Source organism: Pholis gunnellus (assembly GCF_910591455.1).
Source record: "Pholis gunnellus genome assembly, chromosome: 15".
NCBI classification, from domain to species: Eukaryota; Metazoa; Chordata; class Actinopteri; order Perciformes; family Pholidae; genus Pholis; species Pholis gunnellus.
In genome coordinates this window covers 19057437-19078158 of record NC_136542.1, presented here as the reverse complement: position 1 = coordinate 19078158, position 20722 = coordinate 19057437, and the positions used below count along the sequence as shown (strand labels likewise).

Here is a 20722-nt window from a genome sequence, read left to right as displayed (position 1 = left end):
ACTTGGCAATAAACAGTTCTGATTCTGACATGTGAGCCAGCAATAGGGATTCTCACGCTGCTCCCCTGAGAACAAACTCAAACTCAGAGGAAAGTGTCAACAGTTCAGTCTGACCTGAAAGTGAAGGGTCATCCTGTTGGAACACTTCCTTCTATTTTCAAAATAAAAGCAGGGACAGTGGCATCTGTTAGAAATTGACATGGAGCAGTATTTGGTGTCGGTATTATCTTGAATTTATAACTGCATTGACACTAAAATAGCATACATTCACTCAGGGGCGCGGTAACAAAAAAGGGCCTTTTGCCAACAGGAAGTTGTTGTTGTAGGCCTGAGGCCATTTACATAACATTAGACTCTACATGTAAACCCCAACCACTTTCACAACTCATTGACCGTTTGTCAAGGACTCTGGTAGGAGGCATCATTCCACTCAGCAGAGAGTTCCTGTTCCCTGGGTGACTGCCCCCCTTCACAACCACTTGAACCGTTTGTAGCAGAGTTCCTGTGTCATTGGGCCTGGCTGCAACAGCCAGCATCCCGCCAGCAGCCCCGACACGCGGAGGGTCCGTTAATCTATGCTTGCAGCTTTCCTTCTTTCTTTTTTTTCAGAATGGGCATGGTGCCAATCCAACATACTTGTGATAATTAATATTAATACCGCCCAACGTCAGAAGCAGGAATATAACTGATCCATATTGCATCCTCGCAAATGATACATGAAGACTTTATAAGACTGCTGGAGAGAATAGACGTTTGAAGATTAAGCAGGTCGAACTTGCAGCTGATGTGGAGTGCTCTGGTTAATGATGGGTCACCGAGCGGAGATCCCCGCCAGCCTGTGTTCTGGTGAATGAAAGGTTAGCAGGAGCGAGACTCTGAGAGGAGAGAGCCCATCAATCATCTGGAGGAGTTCAGTGTGAAGTAGCTGGAGAGTTACGTGGGGCCCGAGGAGCGCTTGTCTTCAGCCTACCGCTTGGCCGGAGGGATTTGTTTGCTTTAACCAGTCCAAACAGTCAGGAGAAGAAAGTCTGGGCCTGCTCCTCGGGGCTGTCCTTCCCTTTCCCTCCTCTGTCTGTCAAACATGCACACATGTTCCCTCACATATATTCTCTCTGGACGGGGGTGTATTCTCACTAATATAAACACACTCTTTGGCTATTGTTTATGCTATCACTTCAGCTAACTGTCTTTTTTTCTTCTTCTCTGAGTCAGGCTGTGAATGTAGGATCAAGCATGTTGCATGTTTCCTCTGTTGCAAGGCCTCAAGCAGAATCGACCAATTAAAGGGTTGTGTTGTGGTTTAGGTCCCAGGGTTAAGGTCTAGGTTAGAGCCATCAAAGGGTTACAGCCTGGAAGGAGGTCCCTCGAAAGGCAAAAAAAAGTATTTCAGCATGTACTGAAGTTCACAGATGTTACTGAAACTGTTTGGATTTCACTTTTAAAACTGTGAAATGATATTTGTGGTTAGATCAACCCTCTAATGATAATATAAGAGAAATGACAGTGTAAATCCAGGTCCACCATATAAACCACCGTCCTGCATCGCTGCAGTAATCATTTCACTGGTCAGCTTTGTTTTCCTTTTTCAAATAGCTTTGACTAACCACGGTTTGTTACCAACCTGTCTGATTAAAGAACTTCTACCATACCAAACTAATGTATTATCTTAAGGGGCTTTAATCCATTAAGGGTATTTTAAGAATTGTTGTTTCATTTTTTCATGAACATTTGTGCCTTGTTACCACCCTTAACCAAAGCAGCATCAGTGAATGAGCAGTGTTATGATGTTTCTGTGATGGAGCTCAGTCTTGGGGCCTCCAAAGTCTCTCACACAGAGCAGAACCACAGAGCCTAGAGAGATCATGGCCTTGGTATTCGACCCTGTCAGCTCGAACTCCACCTGAGGGACTGGATCCACCTGCTTGATTGGACCGGGACCCTTAGAAGTTACCCGTTGTTAATATCACAGCGAATTGTGTCGACATTTGTGCCCCTCCTCTCCCTCCCCCGCTCGCTCTCCCAGCTCTTAGAGAAAGTTGTCTGCAGAACATCACTGACTGCAGTTGTCAGAGTCTGCTCGGACCCTCATACATCATGGAGGCTGTGTGAGAAATGAGTTCCTTTGCTTCCTCTGAAAGCTCCACAGTTCTGTGGACTATGACTGTTGACATACTCCTCTCTTCTCATTCTCACACACACACACACACACACACAGAGCTTGTTCTCCAGGACAATGGGATTAATACAGAAGTGTTTCTGCAGCAAACAAAATGACAAAGCAGTGTGTTGGAAGAGGCTTAAAAGACAAGAAATGAAACCAACTTTCTGTTGCATTTACAACTTTCTCAGGTCATAAATCTAACAGTGGAACTAAAGAGAAATGTGTCCTCATTCAGTCAGTGAGAATGGTTTAACATTGCAAAACTGATGTTGTAGCTCCCTCTACTGTAATAACAGGGAATGTCTTTGATGTCTTTGAGAACTCTGGGTGAACTTACATCCAAAACAGAATGTAAAATAGATTACTATGTGCATCCATACCTCCGTGTATGGTGTCTCCACACTGTGGGCACTTATCAATTAATCATTCCAAATGAGAAACATCATAATCCAGCTTGTTTTTCAGTCTTATGGTGAAATCCACAGACCTGCTGACATGGAACAGATTTGGAGCAGGATTTAAAACATGGATACAGGATGAACTGTTTGCCTCTCTGTACCGTGTAAACTGTCAGGCTGCCCTTTGGAGGTGGTTTGAAGATTAACTTGTCAGTGAGCCAAGCACTTTAACCTTTACTTATTTTCTTAAAGGTTTGATGTTATTGGTTGTTATGAGTTGTCGGACTGTTTGGCAGACAAAATATGTCTCTGGATTGTTGTGGATTGTCTGTTATTATTTCGAAATAAGTGCATTTTCAATTTTGGCAAAAGAAACGGAATGGAAACTTCATAAATAAAGAATAAGTTGAAATACTAAGTTTCTAATACAATCTGCTTTTAAGCTTGACTGAGGTGGAGAAGTTTGTAAATGACAAAGCAAAATGGGACAAACGGCAGTGGACTTAGTCTTCACACTCAAAGTACGTGACTTAGTTCCACTGAAGAGTCTAAAACATCAGGTCTGTGTGGAGCGATCAGGACACGGTATGCTTCCAGACATTAATGAAACTAACAGAAATATATCTCTACCATGTTTTCAACATGGTTTTTGTTTGTTTGAGGTTTCACGACTGCTTTTGTGATTACGTCATGTCGTCTGCTTTTTTTCCTGCAACAGTTTAATGACGGCCAACTAGAGAAGTGGCCCCACCAGCTGTTTATCTCCATGAACTAACCCCTTATGTATGGTATGGAAACACTCATTCATTTGCAATTGTATTTTCTGGAAAATTACTTAAAAGGAGCAATATACGACATTCAGACCATTATTACAGAAGCAACCAACTTTTGTCTATGTAAAGATATAGAGGAGTAATGTTTAGAATGAAGTCTCTCTCCGTCTGTGTGTTGATATCTGAGCTTCTCCTTGCTTTGTTCACATATTCATATATATATATATATATATATATATGTATATATATGTGTGTGTGTGTGTGTGTGTGTGTGTGTGTGTGTGTGTGTGTGTGTGCGCACCGGCGCACCTATCCAACAGTGGGCTTAGGCGTCGTTACACAGCCACTAACTGTGCACCGAGAAACAAACAGGGGACATTTTTTAGGTCCCCTGATGGTCATGCCTTATATCAAGCTGAAATCATGTCCAAAGCCCTCTGGTAGATTTTTTTTAATTTTAGCCAAGTGGGGACTTGCATGTGTGTGAGTGTTTAAGTCCATGCGCAGCACTTATCCTACAGGCTGGGGCAGGGATTTTAACGACCCCATTCACACACGTCGTTTAAACACTCCTCCATTGTGTGAATGGCTTGCAGCCCCAAGCCTGTCTTTCAGACTGTGGAGGGGCTAACAGGCCACTTAGTGAAGACATCAGTCTCTTGAAACATGTTTGTTTTAGAAAAATGGTAACAAAATAATCAACTTTAGTGGATACCTTAAGTTTTATTTTTGGCACTGTATTAATTTAAATGGCTACCAAGAAGGCAGGAGAGCAACGTGTATTTTAGAATCTAAAAGAATGGAAGAAAATACAAAAACAACCAGGGTTAAATTAAGAATATAATACTTAAGTACCTAAATACTTAATAAGATTCTTTCTTTTCAGTTTTAGTTCACTAAAAACTGATTTGTCATCAGCCTTTCCAAAATACTTGCCTGACCGGTTTGCACAAGCACTGGATGTAAATCAACTTTTCAATATACTAGTGTGCTCAGTCTACACTTGGATTCACTTTACAGTAAAAAGGTCCACACTTGTACTGTAAGGAATGACAGAGGTCCACCGTTGGTTGGTAAATAATGACACAAGTTCCCTCTTGGATAGCATGGAGTGACATTAAAACTCCATGTATGAAAAGAAATAAGCTAAATTAATAGTACTTGTGAAACAAATTATCTAAACTAAATAATTCTATATTATTCTTTAAACATGTTGTGTTTTTGAAAAATATACATAAAGGCACAGCTGTAGTGGATGGCGTAACCATTTTCAATCTCAACACTATTAAAATGAAGTGTTACCCAGAAGGCAAGGAAGTAATGAGAACTTCAAAATCTAAAAAGAAAAAAAAAACAGGATGAAATTAAGAATAAAATGGTCACATTTGGATCCTTTCTTTTCACTTTTAATTTTTTAAATATTTTTTATTATGAGACTTTGCCCTTGGACAGTTTTTACAAGCACTGGATTTCAAACAATTTTACAATGCATCTCTGTCCTCAAGCTTTATTTATTGGAATTATTGTTGTTGATTCATAGTACAGGATGAAAAAGGTCAACACTTGTATTGTATGGAATGACAAGAGGTCCACAAAAAAAAAATCAATATTGTATGTCAAAAACATTAAAGGTAAAGTATGTCGAAGAAAGTCACAAAGTCATTGTATAGTATGCTGAAAAATTATCAAAGTATAGTGTGTCGAAAAGGTCGTAAAACGTCACAGTATAGTTTGACGGATATAGTCACACTGCCACTGTCACAATAATATGTCATAGTTTAGTATACCATAAAGAAATCGCCCCAAAAATATCAGATACAATAAAAAAAAGACATAAAGGTCTATGGTACCAAAGTGAGAAAATAAAAGTTACAACTGACTGCATTTGATAAAGGTTCCAAAAAATAGAAACACACACGGCTAATTTCACCCTTTAACAGGAAGCAGTCTCACAGGCAATATACATGTTAGCCCCATCGAAGCGTGTTGTCTCCACTTTTGTTTAGAGCTCTGCTGTATGTTAACATGTATTGGCGAAACAACCTTGTTCTTTTGACATTTACTTATTCTGAAAACCACTCTGTCCATATTCTCCACCTCTTAACTCCACAAGGAAGTAAAGAACGGTCATCAATGGCAGAAAGTGTGTGAACTGAATCACTTCTCTGTGCCCGCTTCATGCTCAGTGGAAAATATCGCATCTCATCATCGTGGTTAGCGAGACAAAACACTTAAGAAACACATTTCTCAAGTCAAACACTATAGAAATGATCCCTGAAAGTATAGTCTTAACAATCTTACGGGTGAAAACAGTAAGTCATTCGCAGGACAATAATTCCCTCTGAGGGTTCCTCTCTGCCATCAACAAGCTCCTCCTCGTCTTGCATCTCATCCAGTCATGTGTGTTTATGTAAATTACACAATATTTCACAGCTAATCTCTGACTCTGACTCGAACATGTATTGGCGAAACAATCGTGTTTTTTTTAAATTTACAATTTCTGAAAACCACTCTGTCGATATTCCCCACCTCTTAACTCCACAAGGAAGTAAAGAACGGTCATCAATGGCAGAAAGTGTGTGAACTGAATCACTTCTCTGTGCCCGCTTCACGCTCAGTGGGAAATATTGCATCTCATCATCGTGGTTAGCAAGACCAAACACTTTAGAAACACATTTCTCAAATCAAACACTATAGAAATGATCCCTGAAAATATAGTCTTAACAATCTTATGGCTGAAAACAGTAAGTCATTCACAGGACAATAATTCCCTCTGAGGGTTCCTCTCTGCCATCAACAAGCTCCTCCTCGTCCTGCATCTCATCCAGTGATGTGTGTTTATGTAAATTACACAATATTTCACAGCTAATCTCTGCATGACTCTGACAGCACAGCGGTGATACAAAGAGATATCAGATACAATAAAAAAAAGACATAAAGGTCTATGGTAACAAAGTGAGAAAATAAAAGTTACAACTGACTGCATTTGATAAAGGTTCCAAAAAATAGAAACACACAAGGCTAATTTCACCCTTTAACAGGAAGCATTCTCACAGGCCATATAAATGTTGATCCCATTCGAAGCATGCCAACTTTCAGAAAGCACAGCGGTGATACGAAGAGATCACAGTTCCGTTTTTCTCATACTGCACGCTCACTAAGATAGCAAGCCTGCAGTTTAAGTACTTCAGAGATCCTACAGCATCGTCCTCCTTTACTGGGACCCCAAAAAGAGGAATTTTAGAAAGCTTTCAATTAAAAATGAATATTTGTACTAAGATGAGAGTCCACAATACCTTTTACATTTTAAACATTAAGCAGAACATCCTTTGTCGCAAAATATTATGGACCAAGTCAAAGAAAAGCCATATTACAGTATGTCTAAAAAGTTTAAGTATTGTATATTGAAAAAAGTCATATAAAGTATGTCCAAAAAGTTTTTGCCAAATCCATGCAGCATAGCTAAATTACAGCTAGCTGGCTAACCTTAGCTTGCTTGCTCGCTAACATTGTAGCTAGCAAAATATGAATTACTTCACAAGCTAAAAAAGTCATAGTTTAGCTTTAGCATGTCGAATAAAAGTAATAAATAAGTCACAGTATAGCATATTGAATAAAGTCATAGTAGGCCTATATTATGTCAAAAAAAGTCATAGTAGTAAAATGTAAATTGGGTAATCTTTTCTTCCAATCAGAGCGGTGAAACGTGCCACGCAAACAAAAAATAATTAATAGAAAGACTTATTAATATTATTTGTCTTAATAACTATTAACCACCAAATACTTCAGTTCAAAACAGTTTTAAGGTCTTAAATCCATCAACTGACTAATTCCAAAACTCAGGAGCAGGTGAGATTGGATGTTGCTATAGTTACCATCAAGTACACAGGATGCAATATATTAGCATTTGAATATGAATTTGCAAACATAGACAGCTTAACTTAAAAGGAGAATTTGTTGAGTTACTTGCAACAGCTTAAACTTTTGTTCTGACTTGTGACTCTGCAAAGCAATAGACACATTTTATTTGTAATATACTGGGTTATTTCATTACTGCTAACGGGTCATAATGTGTGGAGTTTTGTGAAAACTGTGCCATGGAAAACATAGTGAACGCTGGACTAGCAAATAGTGAATCCCTAATAGAAGACATTATCTGCCCTTGAGAATAGAATAGAATGCTGGATGGAACATGCACTGTTCTGTGACTCGAATAAATTAGAATGTTGACGTGTCATCTTATGTATGTAGCCAGGTGCTTGTGCAAATTAAACTCAGTATCTTCCAAAACTTTACAGAGGACAGCCGGACAGCTCTGAGGCTCTGAGGCTCTATGGTAGGCCGTGGGAAAACAACTGCTCATAATTTATAGTACAGTTTCATTTTATTTGACTGTAGTCAGGCTTCCTGGGGGGCTCCCTGTTGACGTGAAGGTCTATCATCCGGCTCGTTGGCTGAGGCTTTTCAACCTATTACAGTCGGGTGTTGCCCTTTCATGTAAGCAGATTCATGCTCACTGTGTTGAGCTGTTTGGAGAGTGTCCTGCAGTATATGTTAACAACTACATTCTGGTTAGTAGCCCATGGCTTCTCGGAACCAAAGGTGACGGTGAGCGTTCGAACTGTGGGGTAGACTCAGTAGCGCTCTGCCAACTGCAGTTGTAGAAATGTTGTATAGTATGGAAAAAAAACAACTCCACACAGGACAGCTGGACAGCTCTGAGGTAGGCCGCAGCATATTTTCAGAACTGCCCCCAGGTAGTAGCTGGCTTCTCGGAGCCATGCTGACGGTGAGTGTTTGAACTGGGGGGAAGACTCAGTCGCGCTCTTGAGTCCTGCCAGTGATAGGTCACTGTGTGGGGCAAGCCGCAGGCTGCCGTCAGCAGAGTGTAAAGATGGTCGGCCAGTTTTCAGTGCTACCTGGGGGCAGGAAGTCTTTGTGCCAGTCTGCCTCAGAGCTCACTTCAAGCTTCCCGTGGGTCTGATGTAGGATGCTGTGGTAAGATACTTGCACCAAACTCCTGTCGTGTAAACCAGTAGCATATCTGACCTGTAACTTTGGATTCAGAATAGACTTTGAGTGCTACCACTTTTTGTTATTTGGCTAAGGATGTTTGGTGCCACCATACTGATTTTAGGATTACCAAATCCCTCCTTGAATATCAAATTGTTCACATTGATTATTTACTTAGTAGAATAAAAAAGAGCTTAGCTTACAGGACAGAAAGGGAAATGTAGACATCTTTATTTAAAAAATATAATGAAATTAAATGTATTATAGTCGTCATTATATACATATGAAATTCAATTTCTGCATTTAACCAATCCCTAGCATATTGGGAGCAGTGGGCTGGGTTTAGTGTCTTGCTCAGGTATACTTCGGCACAGGACATGTAGCAGCCAAGGATGAAACCGCCGGCCTTGCGGTTACCGGACGACCCTCTCTACCCAATGAGCCACGGTATTTATAATCACACAGTTGTAGAAATGTTGTATAGTATGGAAAAAAAACAACTCCACACAGGACAGCTGGACAGCTCTGAGGTAGGCCGCAGCATATTTTCAGAACTGCCCCCAGGTAGTAGCTGGCTTCTCGGAGCCATGCTGACGGTGAGTGTTTGAACTGGGGGGAAGACTCAGTCGCGCTCTTGAGTCCATGCCAGTGTTAGCTCGCTGTGTGGGGCAAGCCGCAGGCTGCCGTCAGCAGAGTGTAAAGATGGTCGGCCAGTTTTCAGTGCTACCTGGGGGCAGGAAGTCTTTGTGCCAGTCTGCCTCAGAGCTCACTTCAAGCTTCCCGTGGGTCTGATGTAGGATGCTGTGGTAAGATACTTGCACCAAACTCCTGTCGTGTAAACCAGTAGCATATCTGACCTGTAACTTTGGATTCAGAATAGACTTTGAGTGCTACCACTTTTTGTTATTTGGCTAAGGATGTTTGGTGCCACCATACTGATTTTAGGATTACCAAATCCCTCCTTGAATATCAAATTGTTCACATTGATTATTTACTTAGTAGAATAAAAAAGAGCTTAGCTTACAGGACAGAAAGGGAAATGTAGACATCTTTATTTAAAAAATATAATGAAATTAAATGTATTATAGTCGTCATTATATACATATGAAATTCAATTTCTGCATTTAACCAATCCCTAGCATATTGGGAGCAGTGGGCTGGGTTTAGTGTCTTGCTCAGGTATACTTTGGCACAGGACATGTAGCAGCCAAGGATGAAACCGCCGGCCTTGCGGTTACCGGACGACCCTCTCTACCCAATGAGCCACGGTATTTATAATCACACAGTTGTAGAAATGTTGTATAGTATGGAAAAAAAACAACTCCATACTCCATTTTATATGCTGTGTGCCTCCCTGCCTGAGGTTGGGGCTGTGTAGTGTGACAGTTTTCTGTGTATCCTGTAGGTGACCGGTGATTGGACGGGGGACTCATGAGGCGGGACATAAGAAGGCACCTGTGGAGGCCGGCCGTCTCTCTCTCTTCTCTCCGACTCCGTGCTGCATCGGATACAGATCGGGGCGACCGCCCTAGTACATTCTATAAACAGTCCCTGTAGTGGTAGGGGTGAGCCGCTCTTTTGTTTACTCTGTTTTCTCCTGTTTTGGGTAGGGAGTTAGGGAAGCTGCCTGTCTTTTCTTTTGTTCAGTTTGGGTAGGTTAGATAGTTGATTAACGAAGCTTGTTTTGTTTATTATTTTGGGCCAGGCTCACCCTGACGTATATCGCTACCAATGGCGTCACTAATAAATATCATGGACTGAACATTGGGATAACTGGTCGTTCTTGGGAGTGGGAGAGAGAGAGGAAGTCCTTATACTGTGTTGCGTCCAGGTTCCCCTAGACCGGGCGTAACACTTTTCACAATAAAATGAACAAATGTGAAAAGCAAATTCCTTCTTTAAGCTGAAAAGGACAATTTGTCCGAAGAAGAATGTAATAGATTTCTTTTTTTCTGCATTGTAACATAAATGTACATTATTTCTGCTCTTGAGAAACATTTTAAGAACTCCAATATGTTGATACTCTTTGAAAAAAACCTGCTTTTTGTGTGCTGCCAACCTAAAGTCCTCACGTGAAGTCATTCGATCAGAGGAAACGCTTCGTCAGGCTTCACGTGACGAGTATGTTGTTTGAAATTCTGCCTCAAGTTAGTGTGTGTGTGTGTGTGTGTGTGTGTGTGTGTGTGTGTGTGTGTGTGTGTGTGTGTGTGTGTGTGTGTGTGTGTGTGTGCATGCTGCTGGATCTAAACTGTATGGGAAGTATGAAGGAAAGCTGTCAGATACACTTATTACATACTGTATATATATTTATTCATCAAAATCTTTAAAGACAGAATGAATGACATGCAAGGCATTACGGTATTGTTTTAGATCATAAGACAAATATCTGCTATGTAAGTATTAAATAAAGCTTCATGAAGTAAAACAACAAAATGAAACAGCCTTGAGCTGAAGCTCCATTTAAAATTGTATAAACCAGAACCAGGCACACATTTGAAAATGACTAAAAATCCTCAAAGCTCAGTAAATGATATCGCTCTAGTAGCTTAAGGTGATGAAAATGCAATGGCTCATAGTCCAGAGTTGAGTTAGTCAATCCCTTGAGTGCTTCAAGCACACAAATAGACCGGGTTGAAAAGTATTTCCTCATTTTAACTGTATTGCTAGAAATAAAAAAGGTTGTTGGTTGAATAATCATGATATTCCTCCGGGTTTAATCTGGTGATTATTAGAATACAGTGACTAATGCAAAGAGCCCATAGAGCAGGGCACACGGGTAAGCCACCAGCAGCTGTTGGCCCTCCATAGCCAGAGTGGAGATGAAGATCTTGGAGGCAGAGAGACTACACCAACAAATTCCTAACAAGGCCAGAACTGTACCCAGGACACCTCTGTGAAAACAAAAAGAGGGATTTCAAGCATGAAAGTCAACCTGAGACCTGCATGTTAGTGACATCTGACCGTCTCTTTGTTGGTCCGAATGAAAACACACCGTCAACATGCTCATTCTGTTATTGGTGACGATGCTGGCGCTGGTGACCAAGTTGGTGGCTGATTGTTAAACGGTATCAGCGTCAGCAGCTGAAAGCATTGTGTTAAAGTGGGAGCAGCTGTAACAGGTGGCTGTGATTACGGAGGTAGTTTGCAACACACGGCCTCTCTCCTGTTCGCAGCCAGCTTTGGTAGTTGTTCACATGGTTGAACACAAACCAACTAGCTAACACTTTGCAGAGATGCATGCCCAATAGTTACGTTAATCGGAATATGCACGGCTGCGTGTAAACAGGAATATTAGTGGAACATTCATTTTCATTGACCATGTAAATGTCGTATTGTCTTTATTACATCACAAGAACACGAGTACAGGAGTGTCCTTCAAAAGCCAATATCCATCCTATTGCGCATTTGTTAATAGAAGTTAAAGATTTGATCTCGTAGCTGTACATTTCACAGCACCTTAGAGATACTGTACGTGCCTTGCTCAAGAGCACTTCAGCAGTTTTGCTGGGCAACACAGTACCCTTACAGCTAGATTTCCTGTTTCCACCAACAACTTTGACGACCACCCTCCATGCATAACAACTTTTGAGTTTTAACATCCAACAAGTCACAAATGGAAACAGTATATTAATAATACACAACCAGTGAATGGACTTACTGCAAAGAGTAGAAGACAGCGAATGTAGAGAGGGCTACCATGGGCAGGAGGCAGTAGCCCAGGACACTGGCCACACAGCCATAGGACACTGCCAGAGAACTCATTAGACTCAGCAGCATGTACATCCCAATACAGGCTGTAGCACTGATCCCATACACATAACCAAAGTGGGCTTTGCCTGCCTGAATAGATGAGAATAAAGAAATAAGCAGGCACTTGTTAAATCACACTAGTAGTAGTATTCCTAGTAATGGATAGGCATTACTATGCTAGTAGCTCACCATCATTAAAGTGACCCCCAGAGCAACGCAGAAGAGGATGGGACCGGTCAGATCAGTCTCATTCATAATGCTGCCATCTGCAGGCTTAAAAGGGTTCAACACGGTCAGTGTCTTCTGCCAGATGTGATCAAAATTGATACCGAGCTCTAAACAGGAACAGAAATGTTGTTTTCAGTAATTATTTGATTCCCCAGCTGTGTCCTGTATTCACCACATACACTCTATGAACGGACAGTTGTGTGCTAGATTTCAACTAATACAACATAGCTAGTTATAATGAGCCAAAGAAAACATAGATTGGTTCAAATGCAGATTCTTTTTTACCCTCAAGAAGGGTAGGTTCCTCTTCAGAATAATCTGGTCCTGGGCTTCCAACAGTCCCAGAAAGCATTGCAGGTTGGTAGAACTGTCCAGTGTACTGCTGCTCCATGAGGGGATCCAGAGCACCCGGCACAAAAGCCTGTGCTCCACTGAAAACAATTGCAAGAAAAAATATTGATATGACCCCTCCATAAAAGGGTCTAACAGGAGGAATATTAGAATAATTCTGCGTGTGCTTTCAAGGTGGGAAGGTCTATCAGCAAATCCTCCCTAGGTTCTATGTGCCATCAATCAGTAATGTTCAAGTCAATAAAGGATTTGTTTGGTGTAAAAACTAATGTTTTGCAGTAAAAGCTTTCCAAAACCTGCCAAACCTACTTTTACTTAGGTTAGTGCCTTCCTACATGTCCCAAAATGCCTTTCAACAGCCCCAATGAGGCCTTGGGCCTTCCTTATTTCCCAATGTTGTGCCTCCTCGTCTCCTCATCTCTTCACTCCGGCTTGTGACCCATGAATGAATCTCAGTGCTCCATCCTTTTAGGTCTTTTAGGTCACTATTCCTAAAATACATCTTAAGGAGCAACGATCAAGGAGGCTTGTCAGAGGAGCTTGAACAAGTAGACACCAGTGTATCCTTTGTGGAAGTCTTTTCAGCACCTGTGACGTATAAAACAGCCGTGACACGCAGCACTTTTATGCTCATCTGACAGAGATCATAAAATACAGCGGTATTCTTGGAATGTGTTCTGTTCAAAATAGTGAATGATCACCTCACCTATCTTGACTTAACTGTGAAGAACTTTTAACTGGTTGTGAAACAGTCTCAATTTAACACTGATGCCTCTTTATGACCTGCGTAACTAAACAAGATCAGCGAGAAGATTGGTTATTTCTATATAGTTATTCTTAATGCTTCTCATCAATGCCACCTGTTAGGATTCCGCTCGAGATCATGCGAAATCATGCAGCAGAAACTCCTTCAGCTCAGACTCCAGCGAGGCCTCCAACCCACTGCAGATCGACCCAGATCTGGCTTCGCTGCCACCTTTGACCTGCAGTTGGAAGCTCTGGCGGGAGAAGGAGAGCTCAGCAGCCGGCAGCAGCATCTCAGGATCAGGGCTTTACCTTGCTGCTCTGCTGGGAGCCAACAGCACACTACTGGAGGCCCAGCCTGTATTGCTGGGCCCGCTGGAGAAGAGCAAGGCCGGGAGAACCAGGACCAGGACCAGAACCTCTGTTGTTGCTTTGTACATGTTGTGGAAGTCCCAAATATTTAGGGAAACGCCGCCGTGTCTGGGTTCATAACATCATCCGGAGACGCTCTGTGAATTTCATTGAGCTGTATTCACTGTGTCTAGCAAGCCACACATCGGCTGGTTTACTACAGCTGTATGAACCCAAAATAAACCGATTTTGCTGTGATTTCATTGCAATAAACGAATAAAAAGGATGCCGAAATAACTACATAAGGATGCTGTTTTGTAAATCAGGGTTTCTCACAGATAAACAGTGTGTAACCTTGAGGTCTACAAACATGTAGAATCTTGCAGTCTTATTAGTTGCCACATTAGCATGTGTCTTGATATGTTACAGCCACCAGTTCCACACAGTCGAAAAGTGCAAAAGAGGGCTGTCCTGAAAAGTCTGAATACTTACGTGTCATAATAAGCAGGGTTTGTGGAATCGTAGGTATCGTAGTGGGCCACGGTCTGACCCTGGTCATCTATGTAATATCCTGTCGGGTAGAAGTCCTGCTCAAAGTGCTGAAGGTCCCCCATGCTAATCAGAAGAACAAAGTCAGCACAAAATAGCACCCAAACCAAAAAAGTACCACTCCATTATATGAGAGAGAACAGAGATGCCTCATTAGTGCCTTGTCGATCATCTTCAAGTGAATCAGCTCACTGACTCACTCACTGACTGGAAAATATTTGAACCTGTGTCAAATAGAGACATGAGTAGCTCCTTTTGAAAATGTTGTATCAACCAGTGCAATACAGGAGAAAGTAATATGGTAAAGGGAATCGTACTTATATAGCGCTTTTCTGGTCTTCCTACCACTCAAATTGATTTTACAGTACGTGTCACCATTCACCCATCCACACACTGATGGAGTGTCTGGCCCAAGGACACATCGACATGGACTAGCTGAGTTGGGAATCGAACTACCGATCCTGTGATTGAAGGACGACCCCGCTCTACCACTTCTCGGTTATAATAGCTTACATGGTTGTCACTGAACAGCTATTTTTCTATTATATTTTATTGGTAACATGAATCACCATAGTTCAATGCTCTTTCTCCTTATTGCTTCTGTCCCTACAGTGTAATAGGCTACTGGAGCATTCCTTTAGAAAGGTAAACAATAACACAACATAGATGTTCAGTTTTACTGTCCGGTTCCTAAAAATGTATGTAATGTATAACTATCGAGAACAAGATAGGCTTCTTCCTAATTTGTTTTTTGACTGATGAGCATCACCAGTTTTTCTTGTCTTCTTTGTCAAACATCTGTCCAACATTTAGTTTTACTTTCTGAATAATTCTTGTTAGTCTTGATAGCATCGGCGCACTCATGTTTAATCATCATGGACCTTTTCTTATTCTTTCTTATACAATGCAATGCAGCAAATGATGATGCTATTTGCTTTAACTGTGAACATTTTTGAAATTCAGAAGTCAAAAATGTCTGCTGTGTCAAACATCTATTCAACCTAAGTTGCAATCCCCAGTTTGAGAACCACTGATAAGCAATATAACCGTCAAAATATGGTCTTTGAATTGTTACCATTATGCTGACTAAACTATCTAAACATATTTGAGTGTTCATAATGAACAGCTTGTCTTTTCTCCATGAACTCACCTGTTTGCGTCTACAGTACAGTGCTTCCTCCCAGCCACCTCACAGAGTAGTGTGGTGTTGCGCAGTCTGTTCAGATGTTCTATTAATAGTTGCCTATATTTGGATTTGGTCTCAGGATTATGACGACTGCTCAGCTGCTCTCTATTCTGTTATTACCAACAAAAAGCTAAAACTAAACTAAACCTAGAAGGTCACTGTCTTTCCTTGGTCTTTTAAAACAAGCATTGTCAAAAAAGGGCACGTTGTATGCAGTGTAAAAAAAAACATTTTGTTCAAATATATATTGTTAGTGAATTGCCATAATAACCTTTAAATAAGACTGGGATGTATGATTTTTGTGGGATGGTTTGTCTTGTAGAATAATTAAATTAGTTGTGTACTAAAAAATACTATGATTTGAATGTGTTCATTGCCGATAAGAGTTGTTTTTGAGTGTGGATGATTGAGTTCCACCAATGAGTCACGATACTAATATCATCCCACAGCCCAGCTGTAGGCCTACCTCAGTAGGTTTCAATGTAGTCCCACCTAAAACAGCTGGAGAGGTGCTTTTACTACAGCTAAGCCTCCAACATCCTGGCAGCTTGAGGGCAACAATACCTTCTAGTCATGCGTTTAATCCTGCGCCAGTGCGCAGTGTGGCAAAAGTGTTGCGCAGTACTGACTTTCCTCAACACTTCTCCAGGAGCCCGGAAACAAAACAAGTGTGTCATGTGATTTTCTGCTCGTGCCCGTCTTTGCCTCTAGTCTAGTGTGTAACAACGCTAGCTATTAAGTATAAAGTCTATTCAAAAGGATTCAAAGAAGGTACGTGAACCCATTTCATGTTTTCATTTATGTTCTTGTTTTAGCGATTATGTTATAAATTCAAATTAATTAAGCATGCAGAGGTTAACTTAAGCAGTTAGTAGTTTAGCTGTATCTATTGAAGTTACTTGACAGCAACACATCACCAGTTATCTGGTTAGCTAACATGTTAGCATGCTTTAATCTACTTCAAAGGATCCTCATATCACATTATAATATGCTAACGCTGTTTTCTCCCCACAGAGCGGCCTGGATAAGGTGACTAAACACCGGCTAACATGGCTGATGTGAGTAGAGCCTGTCTGTTTATCACTCCTCTTCCAGTTTGTTCAGAACCGAAGGGCTACTATTGTTCTGTTGAATGATATATGTTCGTAATGCAGATGGGTCATTTTTGGTGGTAGTGCTGTCGAAATCCTAAATGAATGCGCCATCGTAATGTTTCAACAGACACACTTAACTCCTGTCTGTAGTTATTCACTTTCGGTCCCTCTAGTAACAAAACGAGAGTTACCATGTCTAATCTAGATGAATGTGTGCTGCACAGTGTAGAATATCGGTATGAAGATAAAGATGAATGTCTTTAATAAAAAATAAAAGCGACGTGAGATGTTGTAGTGATCGTTGTATCACAAGTTAGTCACAGCTGACAGTCATCTGCACGCGGTGTTTGAGCTCAGTATGTTTCACTCACAGGCTGTGTATGAATGCATGTACATCAGATAATAACTATACATGATATAAATATAAGGCGGACAGCAAGAGCGTTTTGTAAAGGATTTATTGACGTAAGTGTTTTTGAACAGGCATCGACACCTACCACCAACGTTGTCATTCACTCTGGTCCTCGCTATGTGTGATCGGTATGTCAACCACAGCCTCGCGAACGAGTAGTGACGTTTACAGCAAACTGTTCCGCTTATAGTCTTTCAAAAGAAATTGTAGAAACTATGTGAAAGAGAGAGGCGAAGCTATCGAAATGTTTACTTTCTGGTTCATCCACGTGGGTCCTGAAAGGCCACCCCAACGAGACATCTGCCTCACGCACGCGACAGTAAACCAGTTAATTGAATGCTCCTCATGTCTGACTTTTTTTCTTTTTAAAAAAAATCTTTGCAGGATTTGAAGAGATATCTGTACAAACAGCTGCAAAGGTGTGTATAATGACTTCTAATGGTAGAATAGCATCAGAATATATTGTGTGAGTTATTTGATGAAATGTTCTGTGTGTTCTCCGTCAGTGTTGAAGGTCTTCATGCCATCATAGTGACAGACAGGGACGGTGTCCCAGTTATCAAAGGTAAGAAACCTTTTCTGAAGCCTTCGGTCCTCATCTACTGGATCCTTTTCGCTCTTCTTCGTGCATTTTCCACTAATTCAATTCAATTTATTTTTGTACTGCCCAAAATCACAAATTTTCCTTTGCTTTACAATCTGTACACATACGACATCCTCTGTCCCCGGACCCTCGCATCAGAACAGGAAAAACTCCCCCAAAACCCCCTTTTTAAGGGGGAGGAAATAAAGGAAGAAACCTTAGAGAGATGTTAATCACCTGAATATAAGAATAGTTATTTTAGAATGAGCCATTTCTAACTACATAGGGAGCAGGTCCTCTGTACAGAGCAGACCGCCACGTTTCTACAGTAAGCCAGATCCATAGACGGTATATAAGAAGTGGGCGTAGTCATCGTGACATAACCCATTGGTTTGTGGACTGCTACCACAGGTGAACAGAAGTGACCATATTTGGACTGAGGAGGAGTGACGTAGAGACGCCGCATACGGCTCTGGTAGCGCCAGCAACCTGTCAGTAGCCCCGCCCTAAAGCACACCCTGCTTTATGGTCTGTTTGACTCTAAATGGACCATCATTTACTAAATGAGCATCATGCTGTATTGAAGAAGACTTGAAACTAGAGATTGAGACCATCAACTCATGCTTACAGTGTTTACTGAGGGAATAAATCAAGAGAGAAGTAGAGTCATTTTCTCATAGACTTCTATACTATCAGAGTTTTAAGACTCTCTCACATCAGCTTCACTCATCAGAACCGGAGGTTGCCGCCGGCCCAGAACACACAAATTAACTTGCTTCGGCTTCCTGACCGCGGTCTGAAAACATAGGTGGGATACCGTTGTTTTGGTCTCCAGGGCCGGAAGTAACAAAACACGGGAAACCTCTCTCTCTCTGTGTGTCCCTGCAGTTGCCAATGACCACGCCCCAGTCCAAGCTCTGAGACCCGGCTTCCTGTCCACGTTTGCTCTGGCCACAGATCAGGGCAGCAAGCTGGGCCTCTCCAAGAACAAGAGCATCATCTGCTACTACGACACCTACCAGGTAATGTAAAGAGGACGACCGTGATTCATCTATCGAGCTCACACCAAGTGCTTCACAGTTCAGGATCAAATGATAAGTGGTCAGTAACTGTAAATACAGAGAATTAAGAAATATATCACTCATAAATAGTTAAAAACTTTATAAATGTGCCCTTGATTTACATTTGACAGAACATTGCAAAAATAACCTGAAACTTGTTTTATAGACAACCCTTCGATTACACACATCTATCAATTGATCGATCAAACTTATTTGTTGAGCACCTTTCATAAAGGTTAGTGCAGAAAAAAATTAAAATAGAAAAGACAAACTATTTTAGCAATTTGAGACACATGCATGCCAGACAATAATAACCACGAAAATACAATGCAATAGAATTAAAAGCTATAATAAGAGAAATAGTAGTAATAGCATGAAATAAAAAGTAGATGAAAAAATAACAATAAAACAGAACAGCTTAAATACAATGAAGTGTGATTAATGAAATTACATTAATATAGAATGGGCCTAGAGCATAGCAGCTCAAAGCTGCCTCATCAAAGGTTTTAGTCTTGCACTTTGAACGTATCGATTAAAAAGAGGTGGCCCTTAAATCACTCCATGGTGAACCTCACAGGTTATTTTGGATATGTTGAAAAGTTATCAATTGCAACAAGGAACTCTCTGCCAGAAACATGAGAGGTTGAAAACCTCCCGGCAGTCCAGTGTAAACCCTCACTGTAGTTAAGATCATTTAGTGATCGGCTGTAACAAAAGCAGCGCTCAGATCAAGTAGTTTATTAGCATCCACATGTATGTAGTGCTTGAGTTTGAAGATGAACCTCTCAGAATGTAACGTGTGTGTCTGTGTTGAACAGATTGTGCAGTTCAATCGGTTACCACTGGTCATCAGTTTCATTGCCAGCAGCAACGCCAACACAGGTAAACTGTTTCATTGATCATTGAACCGTGTTCGCCGCATCTCACCGTAACAACAGCAGCACTAGAGATAATGAAGCACACGTAGCATTAGGACGGAGTAGGGATGGGTTCCTTCCTTCATTTTGAATCAGTTGTAAGTTGGTCAACCCCTGTGTAATATTCCAATAATATTTCTTTTAGAGACATAATATTTACCAGTATGAGGTTAGCATATTTCTACATTATTGTGTCTTTTTTCTAACATGAATATATTTTTTAAAACATAACTAAAGTATTATTTTGTGACTTTATCTTCAGTGACAAATAATCTCTCCACAAATACTAAAGTATCAACTGTTGTGGAGATTTCAATCAAATCCTAAGCTTTTTTTTTCATTCCAGTTTACTTTAGATGTTAAAATGTTTTTATTTTTAAAAACACTTTAACTTTATTTCTTTTTTTTCAATGTATCCTATAAGAACACATGTTTCCGTATCATATTTAGCCTAACCCTAACCCCCGAATGCTACAGTTATATTATCTATACATATTTGTAAAGAATGACTTCATTCCTCAAGCCGCTCTACAGATATTGAGCATCGTCGACAAATATCTCTTCTTGTGAAATGTCGGGTGTGGTCTCGTGGACGGTCAAAAGGTCTAAAGCCCCGCGCTGTTAATTCCAGCCCACGTTACTGACACCATGCTGAGGAGTCAGCTGCTCGCTGAGCCTCCCCAGGAGGACCACATAGCAGCGTGGTGGAGCTAGAGCAAAGATCACGGGAGTCAGAGGAGTCCGTAACATGCTCATGAAGTTTTACCTGACTGCACTGTGTGTCCTCAGGTCTGATCATGAGTCTGGAGAAGGAGCTGGCTCCACTAATAGAGGAGCTGAGGCAGGTGGTGGAGGTGACATAAGCTCCGACAGACGCGACCACCACGGATCGCATCCTCCTGCTCACTGAATCGCTCTCTCGCGGTGCATTCAGGGCCGCGTGGAAACCTGTCGGGTGTTTTGTTTTTTACAGTTCCAAGTAATGACATCCTTATCTGTTTACAACATGGTTGAACCGTTCTGTTTGCTTTTTGCTTTTCGCCATTTTCTGTAGATATTAGGTGCTTGTCATCAAGAGTTTATATGTCAAATCAAATGTCAAGAAGTCTGAATAAATGTCACTTTTAGCACCTGTGTGGTTTCCTTTGCCC

The 20722-nt window shown here is 41.0% G+C and overlaps 2 protein-coding genes across 2 annotated transcripts; one reads left to right on the top strand and one right to left on the bottom strand.

The window, feature by feature from the left end:
* Positions 1 to 10679: 10679 nt before the first annotated feature.
* Positions 10680 to 15524, bottom strand: LOC306707141 (protein YIPF7-like). The gene is made up of 6 exons (XM_079174466.1): positions 15469 to 15524; positions 14262 to 14384; positions 12609 to 12754; positions 12285 to 12430; positions 12004 to 12185; positions 10680 to 11236 (listed from the first exon to the last, which is right to left on the bottom strand). The coding sequence occupies exons 2-6, from the start codon at positions 14381 to 14383 to the stop codon at positions 11074 to 11076; spliced, it is 759 nt and encodes a 252-aa protein (XP_079030592.1). The 5' UTR covers position 14384; positions 15469 to 15524; the 3' UTR covers positions 10680 to 11073.
* A 654-nt stretch (positions 15525 to 16178) lies between these two features.
* lamtor3 (late endosomal/lysosomal adaptor, MAPK and MTOR activator 3) lies at positions 16179 to 20705 on the top strand. The gene is made up of 7 exons (XM_079174312.1): positions 16179 to 16275; positions 16519 to 16562; positions 17395 to 17429; positions 17517 to 17575; positions 18482 to 18615; positions 19473 to 19536; positions 20361 to 20705. The coding sequence occupies exons 2-7, from the start codon at positions 16554 to 16556 to the stop codon at positions 20432 to 20434; spliced, it is 375 nt and encodes a 124-aa protein (XP_079030438.1). The 5' UTR covers positions 16179 to 16275; positions 16519 to 16553; the 3' UTR covers positions 20435 to 20705.
* Positions 20706 to 20722: the final 17 nt, after the last annotated feature.